Source organism: Salmo salar, chromosome 14 (genome assembly GCF_965601325.2).
Source record: "Salmo salar chromosome 14, fSalSal1, whole genome shotgun sequence".
Taxonomy (NCBI): Eukaryota; Metazoa; Chordata; class Actinopteri; order Salmoniformes; family Salmonidae; genus Salmo; species Salmo salar.
The window spans coordinates 13,817,215-13,835,192 of record NC_138304.1 but is presented as its reverse complement, the minus strand read 5'-3'; the positions used below and the strand labels follow the sequence as shown (position 1 = coordinate 13,835,192).

The 17,978-nt window shown below is 44.1% G+C and overlaps 1 protein-coding gene across 7 annotated transcripts in view; it reads left to right on the top strand.

Moving 5' to 3' along the window:
* The window catches only part of LOC106568969 (CMP-N-acetylneuraminate-beta-1,4-galactoside alpha-2,3-sialyltransferase), an 88,049-nt gene that overhangs the window by 21,011 nt on the left and 49,060 nt on the right, over nt 1–17,978 (top strand). For 5 of the 7 annotated variants that reach the window (XM_045693886.2, XM_045693888.2, XM_045693887.2 and 2 more), the window contains 4 exons: nt 6,387–6,434; nt 8,262–8,304; nt 9,564–9,656; nt 17,079–17,173. In XM_045693886.2, the coding sequence (XP_045549842.2) occupies nt 6,387–6,434; nt 8,262–8,304; nt 9,564–9,656; nt 17,079–17,173 (279 nt within the window). Of the gene's footprint in view, nt 1–6,386; nt 6,435–6,552; nt 8,173–8,261; nt 8,305–9,563; nt 9,657–17,078; nt 17,174–17,978 lie in introns of those variants that run through there. The other 2 variants (XM_082960742.1, XM_045693893.2) reach the window with 2 other exon arrangements.

Below are 17,978 nucleotides of genomic sequence, written 5' to 3'. Positions count from 1 at the left end.
AAAATGTAGTAGTTGCTCATGGTGGATGTCTTTTAGGTCCCAGTTGTTGCTAGTCAACTTTCAGAGGACACCCCCATGTGAGTGTCTTTCAGAACACCTCCTAGAACCCCACTGTTAGTTCCCCCTTCTGTTTGAGCGACAATTTTTGGTTTCTTGCTGGGGAACGTAACAGTAAGCAACTTCAGTGTAGGTTTGGCTTTGGGGTTATTGTCCTGCTGAAATTCATCTACCAGTGTCTGGTGGAAAGCACACTGAACCAGGTTTTCCTCTAGGATTTGCCTGTGCTTAGCTCCATTCCGTTTCTTTTTTTTTTTTATCCTGGAAAAACTCCCCAGTACTTAATCATTACGAACATACCCATAACATGTTTAGGACACAAACTGAATTGCTTCACCAATTTTTTTGCAGTATTACTTTAGTGCTTTGTTGCACACAGGATGCCTGTTTTTTGAATATTTTTATACTGTACATGCTTTCTTTTTTTCTCTATTTTAATTAGGTTATAATTGGGGAATAACTACAATGTTGATCCATTCTGTTTTCTCCTCTCAGCCATTAAAATCTAAAGTCCGCATTGGCCTCATGGTGAAATCTCTGAGCGGTTTCCTTCCTCTCCGGCAACTTAGTTAGGAAGGTTGCCTGTATCTTTGTAGTGATGGGGGGGATTGATACACTATCCAAAGTGTAATTAATAGCTGCACCATGCTCAAAGGGATATTCAATGTCTGTATATTTTTTTTTAATAAGTGCCCTTTGAGAGGCATTGGAAAACCTTCTTGGTCTGTGGTTAAATCTGTTTGAAATTCACTGCTCGACTGAGGGACCAGTGGGCTACAGAGATGTAGTTACTCAAAAATCATTATTAATGCACAGAGTGAGTCCATGCAACTTACTATGTGACTCGTTAAGCAAATGTTTTACTCTCGAACCTATTTAGGCTGGCATAGGAGTTGAATACTTTTTGACTCAAGACATTTCAGACTTCATTTTAAAAATTAATTTGCAAAAAAAAAACAACACAAAAAAAACATTCCACTGACATTATGGGGTATTGTGTTTTGTCACTGACCTAAACATCTACATTTAATCCATTTTAAGTTCAGGCTGTAACACAACAAAATGTGGAAAAAGTCAAGGGGTGTGAATACTTTCTGTTGGCACTGTATAAAGGGAATCGGGGATTCTTAACGTTTCAATAAATGGATTTTTTTTTTTGACCGATGCATGGTTAATTTGGTTCGGTTTGGGGTCTGCGGACCGATGCATCTTAAACATTTGAATTGGGGACCGGTGCGTACCGGTGAATCGTTACATCCCTAGTATGGCCGTTTTTGGTGCAGTCTCCACTTCAATACTAGGCTAGTACCAAACAAAACCCAGGGTTTGCCTGCCTAGAATAGCCATGCCTCCTGCTTTGCTTTAATGATCAAACAGAATACAATTCATGACTCCCGTCTCATTGTTCAGCAGAGGTCTGTTGGTTGTGCTTAATCATCAGCAGTTGAATAAAAGAACACGACAGCTGTCCTCTGCTTATTTTGATAGAGGAACATTTTGTTGCTTGTGAAGACATGGGATGGTTCTGTTTGAACCTGATCCTCGGTATGCAAGAGTTGGCCATATTTATCTCTTTGAAATATAAATTAAAAAGACAAATCTTTAAGGGGAAGTGGAAAGGAAATGTGGACCTGTTGCCAACTGCTAAAGATGACAAACCCTCATAAACAGGGCAGGGGGATTCAAAGGTCAGGGTTGGTCCGCAGTTAATTTAATTAAGTTAAACAGTTTTACATGGCCTGATAGGCAATGGTTACATTTATAAGCCCTCTGTAATGGGCCAGTCCAACCTGCCTGAAAGTCACATGGACTTTAGGAGTAGTCTCCTCTGTCTTGAGAATATTTTGTAGGGCAAAAAAAAACAATATGGTCACTTTGAGCCCAAGCTGTGTGTGGCTGTGTCTCTGTTCATTCGTTTTCTATCCGTCTCTGTGCTTGTTTATGTGCTTGTTTATCTGCTCTGTCTCCCAGGCCTACTCTTCCTTTTCCTATCGAGCCCTCTTGGTCTCAGTTGCTCCAACAGCTCACTGGTGATGGCACGAGTGCCATTCTGGCTCCTCTGATGTCCTCTAACCCATTTTGTTTGCAGAGATTGATTCTGAGCCCACTATAATATTCCAGTCTAAAGGTCAAAGCACCACAGGTAGAGGCGCTAGCCCTCTTTCATTGGGTGACAGTGGGAAAGTGGCGCAACCGGGATGCTTAGGGGCTCACGTTGGAACATCAACAACTCTCTGCTAACACTACAACAAAAGCCTTGTTTTATCCTCTCCTTATGTCTTTCTGAAGAGAATGTACTCATTCACTCTTTACTGTGGTCTTTGCATTCAGAAACCACAATAACAAACACTAAAATAAGGTGCATTTCATATATATATACACACACTACCGTTCAAAAGTTTGGGGTCACTTAGAAATGTCTTTGTTTTGAAAGAAAAGCAATTTTTTTGTCCATTTTTAAAATAACATGAAATTGGTCAGAAATACAGTGTAGACATTGATAATGTTGGAAATGACTATTGTAGCTGGAAACGGCTGATTTAAAAAAAATGGAATATCTACATAGGCGTACAGAGACGCATTATCAGCAACCATCACTCCTGTGTTCCAATGGCACGTTGTGTTAGCTAATCCAAGTTTATAATTTTAAAAGGCTAATTGATCATTAGAAAACCCTTTTGCAATTATGTTAGCACAGCTGAAAACTGTTGTCCTGATTACAGAAGCAATAAAACAGGCCTTCTTTACACTAGTTGATTATAGGATAAATAAAATAAGATAAAAGGATATCAAAGTGAAACAGTTCTCTAAAGACACAGGAGACAATAATACAAGAAACAACACTTCTGTAGCTTGTCAACTATGTGTCTGTCTATCCCTGTTCTCTCCTCTCTGCACAGGCCATACAAACGCTTCACACCGCGTGGCCGCTGCCACTCTAACCTGGTGGTCCCAGCGCGCACGACCCACGTGGAGTTCCAGGTCTCCGGCAGCCTCTGGAACTGCCGGTCTGCAGCCAACAAGGCTGCGTTCATCTCAGCCTATGCTACCCTCCAGTCCCTAGACTTCCTGGCGCTGACGGAAACATGGATTACCACAGATAACACTGCTACTCCTACTGCTCTCTCTTCGTCTGCCCACGTGTTCTCGCATACCCCTAGAGCATCGAGCCAGCGGGGTGGTGGCACTGGAATCCTCATCTCTCCCAAGTGGACATTCTCTCTTTCTCCCCTGACCCATCTGTCTATCTCCTCATTTGAATTCCATGCTGTCACAGTTACCAGCCCTTTCAAGCTTAACATCCTTATCATTTATCGCCCTCCAGGTTCCCTTGGAGAGTTCATCAATGAGCTTGACGCCTTGATAAGTTCCTTTCCTGAGGATGGCTCACCTCTCACAGTTCTGGGTGACTTTAACCTCCCCACGTCTACCTTTGACTCATTCCTCTCTGCCTCCTTCTTTCCACTCCTCTCCTCTTTTGACCTCACCCTCTCACCTTCCCCCCCTACTCACAAGGCAGGCAATACGCTTGACCTCATCTTTACTAGATGCTGTTCTTCCACTAATCTCATTGCAACTCCCCTCCAAATCTCCGACCACTACCTTGTATCCTTTTCCCTCTTGCTCTCATCCAACACTTCTCACTCTGCTCCTACTCGGATGGTATTGCGCCGTCCCAACCTTCGCTCTCTCTCTCCCGCTACTCTCTCCTCTTCCATCCTATCATCTCTTCCCTCTGCTCAAACCTTCTCCAACCTATCTCCTGATTCTGCCTCCTCAACCCTCCTCTCCTCCCTTTCTGCATCCTTTGATTTTCTCTGTCCCCTATCCTCCAGGCCGGCTCGGTCCTCCCCTCCTGCTCCGTGGCTCGACGACTCACTACGAGCTCACAGAACAAGGCTCCGGGCAGCCGAGCGGAAATGGAGGAAAACTCGCCTCCCTGCGGACCTGGCATCCTTTCACTCACTCCTCTCTACATTCTCCTCTTCTGTCTCTGCTGCTAAAGCCACTTTCTACCACTCTAAATTCCAAGCATCTGCCTCTAACCCTAGGAAGCTCTTTGCTACCTTCTCCTCCCTCCTGAATCCTCCTCCCCCTCCCCCCCCCCCTCCTCCCTCTCTGCGGATGACTTCGTCAACCATTTTGAAAAGAAGGTTGACGATATCCGATCCTCGTTTGCTAAGTCAAACGACACCGCTGGTCCTGCTCACACTGTCCTACCCTGTGCTTTGACCTCTTTCTCCCCTCTCTCTCCAGATGAAATCTCGCGTCTTGTGACGGCCGGCCGCCCAACAACCTGCCCACTTGACCCTATCCCCTCCTCTCTTCTCCAGACCATTTCCGGAGACCTTCTCACCTCGCTCATCAACTCATCCTTGACCGCTGGCTACGTCCCTTCCGTCTTCAAGAGAGCGAGAGTTGCACCCCTTCTGAAAAAACCTACACTCGATCCCTCCGATGTCAACAACTACAGACCAGTATCCCTTCTTTCTTTTCTCTCCAAAACTCTTGAACGTGCCGTCCTTGGCCAGCTCTCCTGCTATCTCTCTCAGAATGACCTTCTTGATCCTAATCAGTCAGGTTTCAAGACTGGGCATTCAACTGAGACTGCTCTTCTCTGTGTCACGGAGGCTCTCCGCACTGCTAAAGCTAACTCTCTCTCCTCTGCTCTCATCCTTCTAGACCTATCTGCTGCCTTTGATACTGTGAACCATCAGATCCTCCTCTCCACCCTCTCCGAGTTGGGCATCTCCGGCGCGGCCCACGCTTGGATTGCGTCCTACCTGACAGGTCGCTCCTACCAGGTGGCGTGGCGAGAATCTGTCTCCGCACCATGCGCTCTCACCACTGGTGTCCCCCAGGGCTCTGTTCTAGGCCCTCTCCTATTCTCGCTATACACCAAGTCACTTGGCTCTGTCATATCCTCACATGGTCTCTCCTATCATTGCTATGCAGACGACACACAATTAATCTTCTCCTTTCCCCCTTCTGATAACCAGGCGGCGAATCGCATCTCTGCATGTCTGTCAGACATATCAGTGTGGATGACGGATCACCAGCTCAAGCTGAACCTCGGCAAGACGGAGCTGCTCTTCCTCCCGGGGAAGGACTGCCCGTTCCATGATCTCGCCATCACGGTTGACAACTCCCTTGTGTCCTCCTCCCAGAGTGCTAAGAACCTTGGCGTGATCCTGGACAACACCCTGTCGTTCTCCACTAACATCAAGGCGGTGACCCGATCCTGTAGGTTCATGCTCTACAACATTCGCAGAGTACGACCCTGCCTCACACAGGAAGCGGCGCAGGGCCTAATCCAGGCACTTGTCATCTCCCGTCTGGATTACTGCAACTCGCTGTTGGCTGGGCTCCCTGCCTGTGCCATTAAACCCCTACAACTCATCCAGAACGCCGCAGCCCGTCTGGTGTTCAACCTTCCCAAGTTCTCTCACGTCACCCCGCTCCTCCGCTCTCTCCACTGGCTTCCAGTTGAAGCTCGCATCCGCTACAAGACCATGGTGATTGCCTACAGAGCTGTGAAGGGAACGGCACCTCCATACCTTCAGGCTCTGATCAGGCCCTACACCCAAACAAGGGCACTGCGTTCATCCACCACTGGCCTGCTGGCCCCCCTACCTCTGAGGAAGCACAGTTCCCGCTCAGCCCAGTCAAAACTGTTCGCTGCTCTGGCACCCCAATGGTGGAACAAGCTCCCTCACGACGCCAGGACAGCGGAGTCAATCACCACCTTCCGGAGACACCTGAAACCCCACCTCTTTAAGGAATACCTAGGATAGGATAAAGTAATCCTTCTAACCCCCCCTTTAAAAGATTTAGATGCACTATTGTAATGTGGTTGTTCCACTGGATATCATAAGGTGAATGCACCATTTTGTAAGTCGCTCTGGATAAGAGCGTCTGCTAAATGACTTAAATGTAAATGTAAATGATTATCTGGAGCATCAGCATTTGTGGGTTCGATTTACAGGCTCAAAATGGCCAGAAACAAAGACTTTTCTTCTGAAACTCGTCAGTCTATTCTTGTTCTGAGAAATGAAGGCTATTCCATGCGAGAAATTGCCCAGAAACTGAAGATCTCGTACAGCGCTGTGTACTACTCCCTTCACAGAACAGCGCAAACTGTGCTTTTCTTTAAAAAACAAGGACATTTCTAAGTGACCCCAAACGTTTCAACGGTTGTGTATATATATAAAAACTTTGGGTACTAATGCCACTAACCTCTCCTCCTCCTCCTCCTTCCTCCTTGGCTGCGGACACTTTGCCATGGTAACCCCCACCGACTGGGTCTATCTGACCCTCTTGTGTTTCAGAGTTGGAAGCGGACATTGCTCTCACCGTGGGACAAATAGTAGGCTCAGGTACAAACCTTTCCCCTCTTTCCTCTCACCCCTCTTCAACAATACACTTCCAAGTGCCTCCTGAAAAGCATATTATACCTCAGCAGCCATGTCTGGGGGGGGTTCCTCATCTCTAAAAAGTTCACGCTTCTTTTGTTTCGTGCCAATAGAGCTTCTCTGCAGTCGACATCATCCCAATTAGAAAGTAAAATGCTTACATGGAACATGTCGTGGTATTGAAAGGCAAGCAGGGGAAGATGAAACGATCAGTAAATCTGGTCTTTGATAGACGGTATTACAGAGTAGGACAGTTTTTCATTTGATAGTTGCTGCTCATCGTTATTGGACTGTGTCGCCTCCCAACATCGTGCATGGCCAGACTCCCTGCAGGGCTCTGTGTCGCTGCCCACTGTTTTTACAAAGGCCCCACACTTAGCACCCTTTTCTCTGGAAAGGGCTACTGGACATGCTCCCAAACCGTTTTTGAAAGGCGTCCTATTGAGATGGGATGGCGAGCGAGAAATTCGTTTTACAGGCAAATGTGGCACCATCTCTCTCCAACCTTTTGAACCCAGTCAACAACCACGTATACCTTAGACATTGGATGGACCCCAGACACGGGTGAGTGGGTGAGTTTCAGCCGGCCGGATCCGAAAAGAGCACTACTGAGCTGCACGTAGACTCCTCTCGACTTTGACCACATATCCCCAAACCCAATGTGAATGGAGCAAATAAAGCACAGCTCAATTATTCATGTCGCTTGTATTAAATGTGATTCAACATCGCCCTCTGTTGATCACCAGAATAGTGCCTCTTGATCAGTCATGGAAAAGGGGCATAAAGTAAAGGTTAGGTGGCAACACAGAGTCTGAAGGCATCTGGCGCTTGGTGGTTTCAGTGACCAAGGTTTGTGCTGTATAGGCAGGGTCCCGCTGCTTTCTCCGCTCAGCTCAGGCTACAACGAGCTTCCTTCCACTGACACACATTCATAGCCGCTACATTAAAACCCATGGCCCCATCCACCCGTTCCTCTCTCTCTCTCTTTCTCTCCTCTAGCATCCCTCTGAAGGCGTAGCACAACCACAGGAGTGGTGAGAACTGCTTCCCTTTCGCCCTTTTCTCCCCAATTGCTAATTGTATTGTTTTGATGAGGTGTCATTTATGTAACAGGCATGTTTTTGAAATGGCTGTCCTTCCATGTTTATTGCATCACAGATATAGCCTATAGTATTTACTGGCTTCATTAGAAGATGCTGTTCAGTTGTGAGTAATGGTAAAGATATGGATAATTGAAGAACGGTGTAGCTTTTAGAGATTCACTAGTAATGTACTGTAAGTCTTTGCTGTATTTCAGAGACATGGCAAAATGTCAATACTTCAGTAACAGTTGGTTCCAGAGACCTGGGGCATTCTGTTGGCCTAACGGTTTGACAGAATGACATATAAACGAAGTCAGCATGCCTCGTAGTAGATTGCCGTCATGCCGAGTCACGTCCAGGTCACAATGATGGATACATGTGTACACAAACGGACTGAAGTGGAATTCAAATAACTGTCTTGCGGAATTAATTTCCATGTTGAAGGACACGCTATTACTAAGCTGTTAACAGTTTTCTCTTGTCTCAGGGAAAAACAGCAGGTAGATCTTTTTAAAGGCACATTTGGCTTGTGCTTCTTTCCCCCTCTCTACTGAAAAAGCCTAAACGCCAACTACGCTTGAAACGACACCTATGGACCGACCCCACACGGTCCTCCATAGGTGAAACACAACTGCTGTTTTTAACTTTTTTTTAAATTCACAAGCCATTTTAACTCCTGTATGTTAATTTCAGTTTTCTCTCTTTCTAGTGTATGATAAGCAGGGCTTTCTGCTGAAGCTGGATGGACAGTTGTAAGTAAAACGACGTTTTTGGTAAAGTACAATTTTATCATTTTAAACCATTAGGGTTTGGTTACTCATCTCCGATTGATTGTTGTAGCTGGTTGTCCGAGGCTATTTTTTTTAAGGAATGGGTTTAGCTATAACCAAGACGTCTCCCCTCATAAGAATGGGCTGTATTCAGTTTGAACAAAAACAAATCAGAAACTGAACTGGAGATGGTGTCCTGAATATTAGTTGTATTCTTAGATAGACTCTGATTCTTAGATGACACGTAGCCCAATAGATGAAATCAATGGGATAATTAATCAAATGTGACATTGAACTTGTGACTTATTAATCTCACATCCACCAGTCCATTCAAATAAACATTAATTGGGATTATTTTAGCCAATTTGACACCAAGCAGGTGTGCTGGGTCGAATTGTAATGGCCATATTAATCTCTATATGGCTAATGAGTGTCAAGGTTTGTTTGATGGTTTAAATGGAGGTGTGGGTTCTGGCTTATATGCAAACTTGAGTAATTGTATTTTGTTGGCGTGAGAGCTCAGCTATGTGTGTGTGTGTGTGTTGCACTCCCACTGTAAACTTTCATATGAGGCCTCAGTCCCTCGTCCCCTAGCTCACAGGCCATATTCTCATCACCACTCCGGCCTCTCAGAGGACATATCTGTCGTCACCATACATTCACACTATAAGCACAACTTCAGGACAGGGGTTATGCTGGTTCTTATCTGGGGCTGCTAATACAACTGCCTACAGCAGTGGTCACCAATTCTGATCACTCCCTCTGACCTAGCAAAGATAGCATGTCAGCAAGAGACCCCAGTCCTCTCCAGCTACAGCCTGTCCATCCACGCCCCTCCTCCACCCTGCCATACCCCCCCCCCCATCTCATCAACACTGACTTGGTGTGTGACAGATAGGCCTCCCATAACGCTGGGACCTCCCTCCTTTCCCCCTGTTTATTTGAACTTGTCTCATGCCATATAGCAGGTAATTAATGAGTATGATTGCAGTGAGGAGGAGATACAAGGGGCTGGTTTGAACTTGATCTTCTTAGTCCCTACTTTACCTTTTTAAATTGGACAGGAACAGCATAGGGCGGGCTTAAGGGGACATATCAAACTGTTTTTAGTTCTATCTTCCAGGGAGATCTTTGTCTAAATTGGATTATGTGTAGAAGTGCAAACACTGCTTGTTATCAGGTCACGTTGTCCTCAGTCTCATCTAATCCCCTTTATCCTCCCCTCTTGGCGACACTTACAGGCCAGCGGAGTTGGCGTACAAGTATGGCAACCTCAGCGAAGGAGTTTGCAAGCCGGGCTACGCAGCGGCAAAGATGACCGCCATCTATCCCAAGTGAGCAAAACTCCTTCTGTTCTCTCTTCAGGGTTTGATTAAAGCCATTTGGTGCATCTCAAGAGTCTTAACCTCTTGGGGCTATGTGGGACGCTAGCGTGCCACCCGTGGTGCACCCTATCAACAGCAGGTGCATTTCAAGAGCGGCAAATTTGAAACCAAATAAATGTCAAAATTCAAATTTTTCAAACATACAACTATCTTACACCCTTTGAAAGATAAACATCTCCTTAATCTAACCACGTTGTCCGATTTCAAAAAGGTTTTACGGCGAAAGCATAAAGTTAGATTATGTTAGGAGAGTACATTGACAATAGCTGTGTGTAATGTTTTGTCAATTCAAAGACAGGCGTCACCAAAACCATAAAACCAGCTAAAATGATGCACTAACCTTTTACAATCTCCATCAGATGACACTCCTAGGACATTATGTTAGACAACGCATGCATTTTTAGTTCTATCAAGTTCATATTTATATCCAAAAACAGCGTTTTACTATGGCGTTGATGTTCAGGAAATCGTTTCCCTTCAATAACCGGCAGTCAAGTCAGCACCACAAATTAAATAATTAAAATTAGAAAACATTGGTAAAATATTATATTGTCATTTAAAGAATTATAGATTTACATCTCTTGAACGCAATCGACTTGCCAGATTTAAAAATAACCTTACTGGGAAATCACACTTTGCAATAATCTGAGCACTGCGCCCAGAAAAATACGCTTTGCGATACAGACAAACGGCCATGTTGGAGAGATCTAAAATCGAAAATACTATGTAAATAATCCATTACCTTTGATTCTCTTCATCAGATGTCACTTCCAGGAATCCCAGGTCCATAACGAATGTAGTTTTGTTCAAAAAAGCTCATCATTTATGTCCAAAAAGCTCCGTGTTGTTAGCACATGATCTAAGCCCGCCGGACTTCACTTCATGAACGAGGGGAAAAAATATATTTACGTTCGTTCAAACATGTCAAACGTTGTATAGCATAAATCATTAGTGCCTTTTTTAACCAGAACATGAATAATATTCAAGGTGGACGAATGCATTCTCTTTTAAAACGTTTTGGAACGAGGGTACCCAACATGACCTCGCGCGCGAGTCTAATCGGCCATCACCGTTCCAAGGCTCTTGTTCGGTCAGATCTCATAGTAGAAGATTCAAAACACTTTGTAAAGGCTGGTGACATCTAGTGGAAGCAATAGGAAGTGCCAAAACATTAATCAGCCCCTGTGTGTTTCAATGGCATTGGCTTAAAGGTAATTCAACACATCAGGTATCCACTTCCTGTCAGAAAATGTCTCAGGGTTTTGCCTGCCAAATGAGTTCTGTTATACTCACAGACACCATTCAAACAGTTTTAGAAACTTTAGGGTGTTTTCTATCCATATATAATAAGTATATGCATATTCTAGTTACTGGGTAGGATTAGTAACCAGATTAAATCGGGTACGTTTTTTTATCCAGCCGTGAAAATACTGCCCCCTAGCCCCAAAAGGTTAAGAGGCTTCCTCTCCTTGTCTCCACCCCTTTTGTACTTTGCACTGACTTGAAAACTTGGGGTGGCAGGTAGCGTTGGGCCAGTAACCGAAAGGTTACTAGATTAAATCCCCGAGCTGACAAGGTAGAAATCTGTCGTTCTGCCTCTGAACAAGGCAGTTAACCTGTTGGGGCTAGGGGGCAGTATTTTCACGGCTGGATAAAAAAACGTACCCGATTTAATCTGGTTACTAATCTGGTTACAAACATGGCCGTTTGTCTGTATAGCAAAGCGTATTTTTCTGGGCGCAGTGCTCAGATTATTGCAAAGTGTGATTTCCCAGTAAGGTTATTTTTAAATCTGGCAAGTTGATTGCGTTCAAGAGATGTAAATCTATAATTCTTTAAATGACAATATAATATTTTACCAATGTTTTCTAATTTTAATTATTTAATTTGTGGTGCTGACTTGACTGCCGGTTATTGGAGGGAAACGATTTCCTCAACATCAATGCCATAGTAAAACGCTGTTTTTGGATATAAATATGAACTTGATAGAACTAAAAATGCATGCATTGTCTAACATAATGTCCTAGGAGTGTCATCTGATGGAGATTGTAAAAGGTTAGTGCATCATTTTAGCTGGTTTTATGGTTTTGGTGACCCTGTCTTTGAATTGACAAAACATTACACACAGCTATTGTCAATGTACTCTCCTAACATAATCTAACTTTATGCTTTCGCCGTAAAACCTTTTTGAAATCGGACAACGTGGTTAGATTAAGGAGATGTTTATCTTTCAAAGGGTGTAAGATAGTTGTATGTTTGAAAAATTTGAATTTTGACATTTATTTGGTTTCAAATTTGCCGCTCTTGAAATGCACCTGCTGTTGATAGGGTGCACCACGGGTGGCACGCTAGCGTCCCACATAGCCCCAAGAAGTTAACCCACTGTTCCTAGGCCGTCATTGTAAATAAGAATTTGTTCTTAACTGACTTGCCTAGTTAAATAAAGGTTAAACCAATTATTATAATTTTTTTTAAACATGTAAGATGAAGGCAAATTCATAGTAGGCATATGCCATATTTCAGCTCAGTGCAGATGAAGATGGAGAGATGAGGAAAGGCAGCCACTCTAGACTTTTGAGACGCTCCCCTGGAGACGTTATGTCATTACTCCAGCCAGCATGGCCTACGGGGAACAACTCGTAAAACATAAAAGCCCCACTTTTCCACACAATCTTTTAGGTTTCAGTCATGTTTCATTCATTCATTTCCTCACCACAATTTTCATACCATTTCCTCGTCAGCCCTCCGAACACAAAAGCATCTCTGTTGGGAGAGCGTAACCCCTCATCCTACCCCCATTTGAAATGGTTGCCAGCGGTGCCTCAGAGGCTTATTGTCAGAGGGGCACCGACTTCCTGTCCAGGAGGGCATGACTCACTTCCTCCTTCAAACACAATCCACGGAACACTTGACGGCCCTCCGTGATGTCACTGGGCCTTTGATGCCATCCCTCCACCCTTCTCTCCAGCCATAGGTCATTATTCCATGAGGGCTCATCAGCTATGGCCAATAGAGGGACATTTTCCACATAGCAGAAGATTTTCCCAAGGCATTTTACTCAGCTGCTCCTAAATGTGGAAGATGGTGACGCCATCTTAACATACGATGAGGTTGTGTTGATGCTTAGTCTGCGAAAAGATGGCAAATAGTGTCTCATAATGCTCATATTCGCTTAGACCAGCAATGACTGTGACAGCTTTATTATAGATATCCTGAAATTTCTTGTATTCTGTGTGTTGTTTTACTTTCTGAACAGAAATGACTGGCATTTTTGTGTAGATAATCGATTTTTGTACGGAAACCAAAAGGGGCCGTCGAGGCGTGTTACACAAATAGGCTTATGATTATTATGACTTGAGGGAAAAGGGCTTACTTGGAAGAGGTACGTTGGGAACTGCCCTCCCAACTAGGAGGCTGTGTGTTAACGATGTCTCCCAACCACTTCCTCTAATCAGCCACACGTTTTCAGATCAAAGTTCCCTACAACAGAGAGCACCTGCTTGGGACCGCATTGATTACTACCACGTTCACTTCAGTCCCACACAGTTCAATTAGCACTATTAATAGCTTAGAGTGACAAAGTTGGGTGTATCTGTTAGATGTCCTAGAGTTTGAGGTTTGTCATGTGTGATGGGGGAAAGCAAAACGTGATTGGTCGTACATGACATGTACAAACACAGATGCCAAACCGCTTGACTTTTTTTTTCTCTCAAAAACTGTTACAGCCTGAATTCAAAATGGATTAAATATACTTTTTTCTCACCCATCTATGCATAATACCACACATTTCTTTAACATTCACACCCATGATTCAATACACCTTTTGCAGCGATTGCAGCTGTGAGTCTTTCTGGGTATGTCTCTAAGAGGTTTGCACAACTGGATTGTTTAATATTAGCATGTTATTCTTTTGAAAATTCTTCCTCTGTCAAGTTGGTTATTGATCATTGCTAGACAACTGTTTTCAGGTCTTCCCATAGATTTTCAAGCCAATATAAGTTTAAACTTTAACTTAGCCACTCAGTAACATTCAATGTGGTCTTGATGAGCAACTCCAGTGAATATTTGGCCTTGTTTTAAGTTATTGTTCTGCTGAAAGGCAAATTCATCTCCCAGTGTCCAGTGGAAAGCAGACTGAGCCAGGTTTTCCTCTAGAATTTGGCCAGTGCTTAACTCTATTCTGTTTTATTTTTTATCTCTCTAGTCCTTAACGATTACAAGCTTACCCATACCATGATGCAGCCACCACTATGCTCGAAAGTATGTTACTCAGTAATGTGTTGTATTGGATTTGCCCCAAATATAACTTTTTGTCCTGAATACAAAGTGTCAGTGACACAAAATCTCAATTTAATCCATTTTAAATGTACGACACATTTTTTGTTGTTGATGAAAAAGTCAAGGGGTGTGAATGCTTTCTAAAGGCACTGTATGTCTGTAAACGGCTACCTCTTCTTGGCCACTTTTCCATGTCAGGCCACTCTCATAGAGGAGTTTCAACCCCAGCTCTGAATGCCAGATCTGAATCCCGTCTTTGGTCTCTCATGGCCAAATTGGTTAATAATGCATGTAAAGATGTAGCCAACATTTTCTTTTTGGCAAATTACATTTTTGGCATAAATTAATTTAGTCTGTAGTAAAAACAACTGATGGTTATTTACTTGGCCAGATCCCTTAACCCCCTGAATTTGAGGTCCCTCCCTAATCATCTCCATCCTCCATGTTTGTCCTCTTCCAAAAGGCCCTGCCCAGTGGAATCCAATTTATTTTCAACGCTTCCTCTCCCCTCACGCCAAACTGTTTGTATTGGAGCTCTAAATCAAGTGTTGGCGGTGAACTTGGGCGGCGCGGTTATGAAAATATGGCCCCCAGTGAGAGGAAATGAGCACAATGTGCCTGGGCCTCCTGTTTTGGGAGCACTCTCTCTTTAAGACAAGCAAACTATCCCCTATCTGTCCATCCATAGGCTAGGATACTCTTGACAGTTATTTAATGCCCGGCTCGGCCCCTGAAGCCACACATTAATGAGTCACGGTTTGTTTTGTCAAGGGTCTTTGCCCGTCTGTTTCTGTCAGGTGATGTGTGGAGAGAGAGACAGACATGACTGTTACTCTTTCTTTCTTGGTGCATCAAGTGCAATTAAGGAGTTTGGAGGACGAGGACAAGTGGCTCCTCTTGTAAACTGTGTTTGCTCATTGAGTTCAGACACGATCATTAGGATGTGAAGTTTGGTGACCTGATAGCGGAATCGGATTCCTTTGGTGTTAGTAGCCAGCTTGACTGGGTGCACTGTGGGCAGCCAGCTGAAACTAGTGGTTGGTTAAGTCAACCCGTGGATGTAGACGCAGCCCCCCTGGGGGTTAGCCTAGTGAAGTCAGCCTGAGTTCCTCCTCCAGATGTTGTGGTTTTGCGTCCCAGGCCTGTGTGAGTTGTAGAGAATGTCTTGTTGCTGTCAGTGTAAACACCATGGGGGCCTCACTGTGTAATCACAGCGAACTAGTAGTCTCACACACTGACACTCGCTCTCACATTGGTCCTCTATGCTGTGTAGGTTTTCATAGGATGCAAAAAGATTTTTCCTTGTAAGTACTTAAAATGGGCTTACAATATAGTATAGCATGTCATGTTTATCCATACACATTTTTATGACTAGAATCACCTAAATCTAATCTCAGATGACTTTTCTACCACAACCACATTTTTCAAAAGAGCTTCTAATCATACAAAGAATTTCTCCACAAGAATCACTTCTGACATATAAACCGTCCTAGGACCAGTAATACCCTTGTTTAAACCCCAATCTGCGACCACGTTATGAGTACGTTAAGTGCGAGCTGTAAAAGTGGAGCGTTGGAGGCGCGGGCTTGTTAAACGAGGACACTGGTTCTTTCCCCAGCGAGACAGCGGGTCATAAAAACAGACATCCATCGTCCGGCCACACTTCCAGAAGCAGCACGTACAGCCCAGGTCTGAGGCCTGACCAGGGGAAGTGGCTCTTTTTTGATTTGAGAGGAGTGCTTTATCAAATAGTGGTTGGCGTAGGAGCACTTTGTTCGTGCGCCGGCTGTTTCTGCAAACATTTACCAATCAACACTGCCTACTTCAGTAAGACATTTCCTTGAAACATCCCTTCCCAAATCGTCTGGGACAGATTAACACTGACATCAATACATCGCCAGGACACGTATACCCAGACTGTGTCAAGAATGGTTTCGGCCTTTTCCTGGGAAGAAACATTGTCGATAAGAGTACATGTAGCAGACTTGTTCTCTATTTTTCCCTTCTTCCTTGAGTCAACCCATTTTGCACCCTGTGTGCACGGGATGGGTTCGGTGAACGGGGGAGTGGAGAAGTGGGATGACGCGGTTAGATTGAGTGGAACAAGCGTCTCCTCTTACGGCCCAGTGTCTTTAACTCCTGGCGGGGAATTAACACCAGAGCCCCAGGGTCACGGTAGAGTTAAGTGGGGGCCACGGGCTTCTTAGGGAGGAAGAAACGCTTTTAGAAAAACTGTCAGCTTCTAAGTTAGTGTCCAGAGAGACATCAGGGTTGTGCACCCCCAGACCCACGTACTCTGCTTGATAACTCACTCACCTGTGTATTGGGTTATCAGGTAAACTCTGTTGCTCATTGGCAAGTCTCAATTCAACTTGATGAACACAGCAATCGATCTATGGTGAATCTCTCACTGAACATTATCTGGAGCAGGAAAGGGCTCGCTGTTGAACTCTGCATCTAGAAATGAGAGGACATCGCAACACAGTAGGCCTATTTTGGTTATCTTGAGTCATGCTGGACTTCTCATGAGTGGACAGACGAACTGTTTTACAAGTTTTATATTATTTGACTTCAATTAAATGCAGTCTCAAATGGCCGCCTGGCCCTTTTTAATAGCCGGGCACATATTTCAGCAAATAAACAAGTTTTCAAATAAATGCTGGGTTTAAAATAATTATTGACGAGGTTACAATGGACACAGCTCTGATATTCCCACAGTCATGTGCATTAAACATGTATTTTTTATTCTGTCATTGTTGCTAGCCGTTGCCTCCCCCGTCCCTAATTATTTTTTTTCCATGGTGCTGAAGCGCAAAATCAGGTGTATGATAGGCAGCCTAGTCTTTGCACATCTGATCTGCGATGGATTTGTTGTTATGTTTATACAAGTTATACGGGTCACAATAAATATTGCGGTAGTCTTTTTAACATTTTATTGAGAAAATGCACACAGCTTTTGAAGTAAATAGACGCAAGGCTCAAATAGGAGCCCGTCTCTAATTAGTGCCGTTTTTCTTCAGCGATTGAAACGCCAGGCTATTTATTGAAGTTTTACAGTAATCTCTCCTGTTTTTCTTTCTACTGTTCTCACAGGTTCATGAAGCCAGCTCCCATGTTTCTCGACCGGAACTTCAGGCGGCTGGCCAAAGTCTGCAATTACTTGCCTCCATTTGGATTCAAAACACAAGGTACGACAAATTGTGTGTCTAACGTTAGACAGATTTGATTATTCCATGTATCTCATTGATGGCAATGGATATGTCATTAACTTGTCATGGTGGTTTTGGAACTGCGTATAGATGATGATTTGGGCTGGATATGTAAGCTAAAGAGAAGAGGGTGCCAGAGCTCTACCATCCTTATCACCACGGGCCAGTTAGCGCATCTTCACGCTTGGTGATATAGCTGGCAGAACATCCCTCCTGGCCTACTTGGGTTGATCTCACGCTGCTCCTGTCATGCTCTCTGATGGTTACACACACTGCCACTGACTGTGCCTTTTTGCCTGGGTTGGGGCAAAGGGTCGAGGGTGAGAATGGGATGCTTGGATATTACAGGACGTTTCTTGCTACAGCAACATCTAGACAGTGAGACAACACTTCAGTTTCTCTGAACTTATACAAACTTTTCTTTTCTGGCCTTTTCTTCAACACCCATCCTAAAGGTGAAATGCATCAAAATACTTAAGTCTTCATTCTTTCCTCGGTTGTGAAACAGTAGGGCTAGCACAATAACCAACTGTTATGGATGAAGACCGTCATGAAAATAAAATTAGAATAAAATAAAAAATTATATTGAACAGCTGACTGAATGACCAAAATGCAGGAGCAGCACACATAGAAATAGAGTGAATAGAACAGGCTTGGAACCTCTAACCCTGGCAATTTGACTGGCATACGCATACTCATGGGTACAATCCCAATGTCTGCCTGCTATTGTGATGTAATAATTTCCATGGAAATGTAGAATGTTCATTGAAATGATGTGGCTCAT